General features: G+C 34.6%; 1 protein-coding gene across 3 annotated transcripts in view; it reads left to right on the forward strand.

The window, feature by feature from the left end:
* The window catches only part of MAGI2 (membrane associated guanylate kinase, WW and PDZ domain containing 2), a 1,342,154-nt gene that overhangs the window by 391,425 nt on the left and 939,288 nt on the right, over positions 1–11,441 (forward strand). For all 3 annotated transcript variants that reach the window (XM_040472823.1, XM_040472822.1, XM_040472824.1), the window contains exon 2: positions 3,040–3,156. In XM_040472823.1, coding sequence (XP_040328757.1) covers positions 3,040–3,156 — 117 coding nt within the window. The remainder of the gene's footprint in view (positions 1–3,039; positions 3,157–11,441) is intronic.

An 11,441-nucleotide genomic window follows, 5' to 3' on the forward strand; every position in this document is an offset into this window, starting at 1 on the left:
TGGGATCATGTAAACTTGCAAATAACATAAAACCATAATAGCTTTAGAAATATATGCTATGTAGTTGCCTGTATTATTTTAGCTGCTCATTGAAGCCATCAGGGGTCCAGGTTGTTTCTAACTTCTACTCCAGTATCCTTAGCATGTTGGATTTTTCCCTTATGCATGTCATATCCCTTTATGGCTGCTTCATCTTAGAGAGCTGGTCTAGTTCAGTTAATAAAGAAATACTCTCCTTCTATGTTAGGTCTCAATGGCCAGAACACAGCTTCTGGAAGTTGAAAGGGCAGCCAGGAAAGTGAGGAACTAAGTCATATGACTATTTCAGACTACTGTGATCCATGTCCTAAAGCTGAGCATACTTGGGCCTGAAACTAAGTCAGTATTCTTAATTAAAAAGAAAAAAAAAAAAAAGAAAAGAAAAAGAACAAAGGAAAGAATACTGGGTAGGCAAGTAGCAGAAGTTCCCATAATAAGGATAAATAAAATTTTTTTACTTGAAAGATGTGATGAAAAATTATGAAGAACAATAAAGTATTTGTGAAATATGAGGCAAGAGAAATCCTTCCAAAATAATTGTCATCATTTATGTCTTTCATTTTAATTAATGGAAGAAATTTTATATTAATTCTCAGAAGCTTCAGCAGATCCTTCCATGGGGGGAAAAAGTCACTGAATGAATAGACAGCTTTTTGTTGTTGTTTTCTTACAGAAGTTAATTTTTGAGAGGGTGAATGTAGCATATTTGCAGTAGAAAAATGGTTTAAACTAATAATTTGTTTTCAGGGAAAAGAATCATCTTGGACTACAAAATGTGAGCTTATCCATGTAACATTAGGTGAGTGATTCTAGCTCACTTTAGTGGACAGACTGCATCTGTTGTTCTATAGTTAGCATTTTCTCCGGCTGCTAGAAAGCATCTCATCACTTGGCATGTCCCACATATTCGACAGAAAGAAAAAGAGAAGAAAGCCGGAGTGCAGTTGTTGAAGGACCTGTGTACTTAGAACTCTGTGGAAATGACAGCTGAAAACAGGCAGGCATGATGCTGGCTCTGTGGCTGTAATGATTTAGCGGCAAGGGTAGGCATGATCTGTTGACCAGAAAAGTCCGAAGGAGAAAAACAGCATTTCAGGCTCTCTAATAATTAACTACTTCAGAGGGATGTCAGGAAGTCCAAGACCCATGGAAATGCAGGACATTTGGAGGTATACATAATAGGCAATCGTAGATAAGTGTTAGTTTTAAGTGACTCTCATATTTGACTGCTTTGCTTCTTTGACCAAAGAAATTGTTTTGAATTTGGAAAATTAGATGTACAAGCATTCTGGATGTAGTGTTTATGTGCACTCAATAAGCAATATGTTTGCCTTGGATATCATTTGCTTTCTGATATTATATTATATTGTGTGGAAAAAACTAGATTGCAATTATTTGCTCAAATATATGAGAAACAGTGTTTGGAGAGGAAAAATTTTGATAGTCAATTCAGTTAAAAATATTATTTCTTATGGCATCTTACTGAGGCTGTGCCAATAGCATAGACAGCAACTGAAACAATGGATTCAGAAACTTCAGAAATGTTGTGATATGTAGTTTGCAAATACATTAACTACTGTTTGCATAAAAGGTGTTTGTGTTGCATATATGCACACCCACATAATGCTATTTTACATGGTCATGGTGGTGCAAATAGATTGATGAATTGTAATTTGGGAATTCAAAAAGACAAAGAGAATATGATTTATGTGACTCTTACAGATTTCCTATTCTATCTTTAATTTTTTGTCCTGGTTCAATTATCTAATATGCTTGAAAAGATAACCATTTCAGGAAGGATTATTTATATTTTTATAGGTATTTTGACTTATAATTTATTCTTTTAAATAGAATAAGAAGGGCCTTGGATAAATCTTCATAATTTTGCATAATTATCTTTAAATATGAAGTTAGTCTTTGGTAGATCCACAGAGTACCTTTTATTGCCTAGGGCTCAGTTTATTTTTCACTACATTATAATGGCAAATAGGCTTAAAATCATTTCTGGGATAATAATAATAATAATAATAATAATAATAATAATAATAATAAAACAAGTATAATAATAAAAGAAAAATTACCTAAAATTTTTCAAACCTTGTCCCAGGTTAAAAATATCTGCACATAGAAAATTACTTGAAGGGGCACCTGGGTAGCTCAATCAGTTATGTGTCTGACTCTTGGTTTTGGCTCAGGTCATGATCTCACAGTTCATGAGATCAAGTCCCATACCAGGCTCAGCACTGCTGGGATCCTCTCTCTCTCTGCCCCTCCTGTACATGCTCTCTCTCTCTCTCTCTCTCTCTCTCTCTCTCTCTCTCTCTTTCTCTCTCTCTCTCTTTCTCTCTCTCTCTCTATCTCTCAAATTAAATAAATAAACTTAAAAAATAATTAAAATAACATTAACTCATACACACACACTTTAAAAAATTATTTTGATTTATTATATAAAGGGAATGAAACATTAATATTTGTGTAGGTTTTATTCTTTTAACTTTTCAAATTACTGTATCTAAATCCATAGTAACTTTGAATAACTTAAACATCTTCTCAAACCTTGAAGACATACTAAGTGAAATAAGACAGTAACTAAAGGGAAAATATTATATGGCTCCACTTATATCATATACCTAGAGCAGTCACATTCATGGAGATGGAAAGTAGAATGGTGCCTACCAGAGCCTAGGAGGAAAGGGACAATGGAGGTAGTGGGTGGGTGTCTTTTTTGTCAGCAGTGCTATGAGATATACTGTGACATTAGTTCAGGAGTAACACATAACTTTTGACATAATACAGACTTCATTCTAAATGAAAAATAATTTAAAGAATGCCTTGTAAAATGCTGAGCACAGACCTGACAATTATCTCAGTAAATCTTATCTTTTATTATTATGCAGATAAATGTTTAAATGGGTTCATGAGTATATTTAAGACAGAATCAAATTACATACTTAAAACTTATTTTCCAGCATCCTTCATTAAGAAACTTTATCATTCTAGGAGGAATTGTTGATAAGGATCTTCGTCACTACCTCAACTTACGATTTCAGAAGGGTTCTGTGGATCACGAACTTCAGCAAATCATTCGTGACAACCTCTACCTCCGCACAGTGCCGTGTGAGTACAACAGACAACATTATTGTCTTTCTATGTTAAAAGATAAGTGTTCACCTATATGTCTATTATTTAAAAGAAAAGTTAAATTGCACTAATTTTTTATGGTGGACTTTGGGACAAAATTGATTTGAGATATGGATTTTTTTTGAGATATGGAATTTTTAAGTGAAAAAAATTTAACTACCATTGTGTGGTTTGTGATGATGTTGTAGCCAGATGAAACTTGCAGTTGTCAAGCTACAAAGCCTGTCTTACTTCTTAAATTAGTTTTGATAAATATGAACTCTAGTGCAGGATGTTGATGATTTAGAATGAATCATGATTGGGGTAGAACTCCACACTGCGAAACAGGAGAATGAAAATTAAATTTATTAGCTGAAACAGCTATTTTGTAAATAGAATCTACCCAGTAACTCCCAGCCTCATCTCTGGTTTGCAGCAGGGGATCCTCACAAGTGAAAAGAAACTCATGCATTGAAAAGTAAAGCTAAATGTCTGTAACTCTTAGAAAGTGATAATGTTGAGTGTGGGGTACAAATGTCTCATATGCAACCTATAGAAATCCACAGAACAACAATCTCTGATTATGAGCAGGTGCTACTTCAAAAGAGAGGACCCAGTCAAATGATAAAATTCACACATCAACTTTTTAGTACCTGTCAGCTTATTTAAGAATCTTGTATTAACTGTAGGACAATTCAAGGACTTTTCAAGTCAGGTCCTAGATCCTAGGTAGATATCAAAATCCATTTCCTTCAAGTCCCATGATCCTCAGAGACTTCCCAATCTCTCCAGAAACTCTGTGTTGTGTGTATTTCTTTTGTTTTAGCACTGCTCTGAATTTTAATAAACTCAAAGCTATGGGCTCTGGAAAATTGACATTAAAGACAGAAAAACTTGGCTATATATATATATATATATATATATATATATATATATATATATATATGGGGTGTCTTGAACTACCAGAACTATGCAAAAGGCATAGGTCATGGATTATTATACTGAACTGTTGAAAACACACAGAGAAGTGAAATGGATAATTCAGCACCCAACCCTTTTACCTACGCACATCTTAGGAGGGGTAGACTTTTGCCATTGTTAACACCAAATACCATCAAAACAAAAATGCCAGGGCACCACTATCACATATTCTTAAATGAGAATGCTTACTGATTGACATCTTTTCAGTCCAAATGCTACCCCTGTCAGTTTGTGTTAGTGAAGTGAATAGACTTTTGGGCTCTTGCTTTGAAACTAGAAGTTGAGAAAAGTGCATTCTTAAACTTGTAAGTTTGACATTAGAGTGATGGCCAGAGGAAGATGGATTAAAGTAAGTGACTGAACTATTTATAAGGTAACGGGTGGACGCATTTTCAAAGCTGTGATGTTGTCAGTGCAGCCATGTGCATTTATCTTTTGTGACATGAAAGAAAGGAGATCTGAAATACTGAATAAAGAATCCGGGCACTTTATTATGTTTAAAAGCTGAGAGAAATAGATAAGAGGCTGACATTCAGGAATACTTGTAGTCCTTGATAAGGCGATGACATAAATAAGAAGTCTTAATTAAATATGTAGATAATAGGGATAAATTTTGCATTAGTTAATTAACTTCTTAAATAAGTCATCTCTCTTTAGAGTGCAAAAGAAATACTATGAAGGAAAAATAAATATAAGGGTAAAATAACTAGGCTTATATGAGTAAACATAAAGAGTTTCATGATGTGATTTCAGTACAAGGTCATAAATTCAATTAGAATTCCTTGAATAGCTCTTATAAAGGAGATGATTAGAAATTCAATGAATCTGAATATTATAATCAAACAATTATTCTTTGAATTTGTAGCCACTACTCCTAATAGCCAGTTGGAGTAATACCATTCATTAAGGATGCTCTTAACTTGGCATAAAAGTGAAAAAAACATCTAAGATAGTGATGAGTCTGACTTATATTATCTCTAATTACTTTTATACTGATGTACTGGACCTACACAATCTACCATCTTCACCAGTATATCTTTTAATAAAATGTTCAGACATATTCAAAGAATATGCAGCAAAAATGTGTCAGTCATGTAAAAAGTCCTGGCTTTGTTTGGAATCTTACATGTGTGTCCAGCATATCTACTGGTCTTGGCTACAGAGTGATGTTTGTAACATATTTTCTTTGGTCAAAAAATTCTCATTGGTTTTCATATACCCAGTACCATAAAAGGAATAGATGTTACTGAAGAGTATGTCACTGCTCTTACAAATGCATGCATTAATACGTGTGCCTCTTGTGTGGTCGATAAATGGCTCCAAGAATAGGTCCTGGATAACTCCATGAAAAAACAAATTGTAGTGCATTGTAACTATGTGAGGGTGGCTTAACTATTTTTATAAGGCAAGACCCAACTGAATAATTCTGCTAACTCCACCGCCAGTAACTATGACTAGGAGGAAAGGAACAGTCTTGGCACTGGATTTCCTTGGTGTCTAGTGAATAAGAAGATTCTGGGTGAGAGCTCCAGAGACACTCTCCCCTCACAAACCCCCATATACCCAGCCAAATTCAGTTGTGGCCAACTTGGCTCCTGTACCCCTCTCTGGAAGGGAATATGGGCCCAGCTTCTGGTTGATTTCCAAGCTAAGTGAGGGAGGGAGGTGGTTAGTCTAGCTCTTTATGGACCTTAACTGTAAATAATATAAAATCTCATCAGTCTGTTCCCTGCCCCATAAACAAAGTTGACTGCATTTAGGCTTTTCATTTGTCCAGAACCGTATCTCAGGGCCTGATTTTTCAAAAATATATTTTTTGAAGCTGTGTCTCTAGTCTTGAAAGGCAGGGCTTGGTCACAGAGACAGTATTGTTGGGCATATAATGAACATGAGCATACACACTTCTGTGAATGCACACAGAAGCTCCCATGAGATCAGTTCATCCTTCTTTGAAAATGAATCAGGGAGAAAAGATCCTTAGGAACTAATTCTTGATATTTTCTCTAAAACATAAACCATCACATGATTTGCATATTAAAGACCTCAATTTGTACCTAAATATGTGTCTTTTCATCGCTAGTTGTATGATTTATGGGGAGTAAAAGTCTTAAGAGGATCCTGGTGTCCTAAAATGAAAGTTGATTTTTAAAAACTAAATACTGTAGATGAATCTTTCTACCATTAGATTTCAGGCTAGATAGGATTTTTATGTAAGGGAACTTCAGGAGACATGAGTAAATAATCATGAGACAAAACTGTTGTAATTTGGAATGTGATAAAGACTAACCAGGAAAAATGTATACACATAAAGGACTTGGAAAAGTTCAGAACATACATCAAATGGGATTTCAGTTACTTTAATACAATACAAAGGACAATTTCAGAAGCACTAAGTCAGTAGCATCTATTTAGAGATTAGCAAGATTATTTAATTGTATCATGGTAAATGTGCAGTTAAGGCAGCATGGCTTGTTGTTTGGATAATATAGGTTCAAACATATATGAGGGAGTTTAATGGAATTAATACAGAAAAACATTGGATTAATTTTCAAGTGTTTAAACACTTAAAAATGGAGTTTATTTTTGTTTTAGTATTCTACTGTGCGTAAAGATTGCATATAGTTAACTCTTGAGTCTAATCAACCATGGTTAAATTGACTATGCTTCCTAACCATGAGGAAAAAAGATATAACCATTTTCATTTATTGATGAAATGCTGGTCTTCTCTATCCAGTATTTATTAGAGACACAAATTAATTTTCAAGGCATTTATGAGCACAGATATAAATTCCAGATACTTTTTTTTCACCATTATACCAGATGCCATGAAGGAGAACTTCAATGACCAATTTTTAAAGTTTCAAAATGAAATGGAAGGTAGTTAAAATTAAACTTCTCTCTCAAGTTCATACTTTGTCATTTGGTGAGATGGTCTTATTAGGAATTATTTTAAATGTATTTGAAGCCAAAAGAAATACCAGTGTATACCAAGTAAAAGACGAAAATCAATAAAACCAAATATCTAAAACTAGTCCATAAAAAGTGAATAAAATTAAAAACATAGTTTTAAGATATGAAAAAAATTACTTTTATGGAAGAGCTGATTGGGGTGTAACTCACAATGATGTTTCTACATATTTAAGCACCAAGTTAGTACAAACTAAGTCATGTTAAAAAGAAGCAATATCAAGAATAAACTTATAAGATTACTAATATATATTTTAAAATTTTTTCTGTTATGTTAAATTATATTTCATGGAGAAGCAAATAGAAACGGGCTCTTTAAAAATTATGGAATCGGTTTCCCTTTAAGAAAAGCAGTTACCAACACACCAAAAGGTGTAGCTATGCAAAGGGATCAATATCCCTTTCCCCTAATTATATTAGACTATAGTCAGAGAGGACTATAGAAGAGAAGCTGGTGATTACATATGTATTAAAAAGTCTGAAATTAAAAAAAAGTCTGAAATTAGGGCAGAACTTTCTAGTATACTGCATGGGGGAATATGATTTTAATTCTTAAGCGCACATCAGTACTTTTAAAGCTTATATGGTATTTTTTTTAATATTCAACAAGGCAGTATGTTTTTGTGGGCATGAATTAATCTTTCTAGTTATTTGTAATTTTCATCATGAAGGTGTAGTTCTAAGCATGTGCTAAGAAAGGATGGTGACATCAACCTGTGTCACCGTTATATTACTAAAAAAAGAAAACAAAAATTCCAATGACTTGAAATTCTGTGAGTTGAAGTGATCAAGAACATAATTAAGGACTCCAAATATCTTTAAACACTGTAGACTCATGGACTACAATAGTAGGTTGAATTACAGGTAGATATGCAGGCATAGAAATAGAGATATCAGATCCAACTAAATTTTAAGCCAACATATTGCAACCAATGTAGATTATATATCTGTTTCAACCTTAGCCTTATTACTTCAAATTAAGAATCACCAATTTAGAAGCTCCTTTTAATGTTGCTTTTAGTGTATGAATCATGTTCTTTTGCAATTATTTCAGAATCAAGTTGCTGGATTTTTGTTCTTTGAAAATGAATTTTATTTTTTTTTAAACAGCCTAATTATATTTGGTGCTAAGTATCAAGAAAAGAATAGGGTTATTAGAGAATAACTATGGTTATCAGCATTGTGGACCAAAGAAGAAGGAAATCTATAAACAAATGAAACTAAGTATCTTGAGAGATTTATAAACTGCCCTGGAAAGCTAGCTCAAAAGAAAAATTTCAAAAGCTTCTGAGCAGTACAAATACTTGAAAGGATTCTACTCATTTACTCATTCAGATGTATGCCTGAGTGGTACATTTGTTAAAAATGTCTTATTACTTTATAGAAAGCTTTATTAGGTTAACTCTCTGCTCCTTATCACTGAGAATAGTAAGATCTAGCTTCATGTCATATACATGAAAGTACAATACATTTTTCTTTTTCTTTTTCACATTGAACAAAATGAATGTATCTTTCCCAGTCAGATAGTAACATTCATTGGGTTGGTTGACAGAGTACTCTCCAGGAGAGAAATGGCTTCAAAATTTTACTTAAAAGGGAAGTCAAGGAACATTAGAAGTGATTGTATTGATTTATCCATTTGACACCACAGGACACTAGTTTTTGAATAAAGGAACATATCTGGTACAAAAAAGCAACAAATACCAACAGTGAACAGCCTTACTAATCTTCCAAACCATATAAAATCCTCTTTGCCCTGACTTGATCAGCTTTTTTGTGTGTGACTGTGAGCCAATCTTTCCTCTTGGTTTTTCTCTTTTTGGTTTGTATTTCTTTCTTTCCTTTTTATAAGAGGGTGACTCTTCATAGGAAACTTGGGTTTGCAGACCATGGATGGAGTAGGCAGATGGTATGCATGCTCTTGGGTTTCAGTGGCTCCAGCAGCTGGCCCGGGGAAGAATTGGAGATGAGTGCTTGAAGCCTTTTTTCCACCTCCAGAAAAGCCAGTAATCACAGTCAGTGGAAAACAGCTCATCTTCCAGAACCTGCTCCCTGCAGACTTCAAAATTGTAACCCAGTTGGATATAAAGAGGTCAACATATCTCATCGCATGCCACTGCACTTTTTGAATAGAAAGAATTAAGACTCTGTCAGGTTCAGACCTACTCAAGTTTCCAAAGTCTGCTGACTAGTATATAGGCTGAAGGAAAAGCTGTAGGCAGATGGCAAGGATATTTGTGTTCTTGTGGGACTTTAAGGCTGTAAATTTGTAGTAGAACCCTCAATTTCTGATTCAGATGCATCTGTCCAAAAGAACAAGAAAGGAATACTAATTGTGGTTACTGATATTCTAATGTCCAGTGCACTAGTCAGAGTTATTCACAGTTTTCATCTCAGCATTGCTAGAGCTTGGTGAGTAGTGATAACCCTTGGTTTTTCCTTATTTGACAACATGGTGCTATGGAAAGAGCACTCATCTAAGAATTAAGAGCAATTGGTTCTAGTCTAGGCTCTGCCGCTAACTACCTATAGGACCTTGGCAAAAGCCTTACCTTTTGGGTGGGTAGGGAATGAAAGAAATAACTCTAACGTGACTCTTTCTACTCTTAAAATGCTGTGGTTTTCTGATTCTGCTGGCTTACTTTTCTTTATATTATTGTTATTCAAATCAATTCATCAAATTGGCTTAAATTATTCTGAGTATGGAATGCCCTTGATATTGAGCAGGTGTAAACAGCTTATGGAAACTGAAGATATATCAAATACAGCAGACACTTCAGGGAAAAATAAAAAGCTGGGTTTAAATTAAGTGCAGTTCTGGATAAAACCAGCCATGCGTGTACTTTCAGATTTTTCTATGAATGTCAAGTTAAGGGTGCCATCATAAGTCTGATGTTCCTTGAAATCTGCCTTCACTATTCATGAAACTCTGAAATATGGTCCAGTTTTAGTAAGTGATGGGTAAATAAGCATAATGAGAAATACAAAGCTTTTAAAATTGCTCTCCTCCTTTGGAATGTGTAATGAGTTGAGATGTGACATAAAGACTTCTGAAGCATGAGGTGTATTGTTGTGAAAATGTGATTGCAATTTTTACGATAAGATATTTAAACATGAAATATAGTATCTCCCAATGTTGAACTTTAATAAATGTCTTATGCAAGTGAATGGCGCTGGGTGGATGCTCAAATAGCTCTAACTAATGGGAGGTTAAAGCAGTGATGAGTGCGGTGTTTACAGAACAGATGAGAAATTTAGGAGAGTCAGTAGGGTTTCTCACTCATGATAATTAAAAGGTAAAAGTGAGGTAGGATTGATAGTCGATTCAATTAAAAAGTACCCATAAACCCTATCTTTGGTAGGCATGTCAGATGTTTAGTATAGGGCCAATTTTCAGTTAGTTTCCCAGTTTCTGTTGCAAGCTTTCTTACTGAAATGCTAACTTTCAGGGATATTACTTTTTATGCACATAAACTCAGCAAGTATCTGCAGAAGCTCTGTCAGAATGAAGATAGACTTTTACCTACTGCTCCACACAACCCACTTGTCTGCATAAATGATAACTTCTCAACTTGTCCTTCAAAGAAAAGACTGAATTGGGGAACCCAGTGCAAATTATGTATATCTGTTCTCTCCCATTTGGGGTAGGAATTCTGATTTCTTGTCTCCTGTTTTTAATTGTCTGACACTGATGAACAACTCTGCAGATCAGTAAAGGGCCTAAATATTTGCAGGAAAGCTGAGATTGCATATCCTGGATGCGATTCATCTTAGCATTCCCAGTGGGGGAATGGTTGATGAGTGCCCAGGCAAGACCAGTCCTAGGTATTGGACTTCATGAATATCAACCAGAACAGTTCATTAAATTGCAGCCATCATTTGCTGAATACTTCCTATGTGCAAGAAATGGTTTTTTTTACACTATCTAATTGAATCCTCACAGCATCTCTCTAATGTGTTACCCCACCTTTGCAGACATATGGGAAAAGCGAAGCTCTGACATTAGTAACAGGCCAGACACTATGCACTAACTCAGTGGAGGAACAGAAATTCTATCCCGGGTGGATCTGACTCCCAGCCCACACCCTACATGAGAAGAACTCTCTAGTAGAAGTTCTGGGGAGTTATAAGCACCATAAGGGTGCATTCAAAGGGGTTCCGAGATGCTCCTGGGATAGAAAAAGAGGAAAAGCAAAGAACTGCAAGGTATCTACTGAGTATGAATGGAGTTCCATTGATAGAAAACACACGTTTTTGCCAAGCAGATAGGGACAGAAATTCCTATGGTAAAAAAAAAAAAATTTTATATATATATATATATATATATATATATA

Source organism: Herpailurus yagouaroundi, unplaced genomic scaffold (genome assembly GCF_014898765.1).
Source record: "Herpailurus yagouaroundi ecotype Mexico unplaced genomic scaffold, PumYag 100, whole genome shotgun sequence".
Lineage (NCBI taxonomy): Eukaryota > Metazoa > Chordata > Mammalia > Carnivora > Felidae > Herpailurus > Herpailurus yagouaroundi.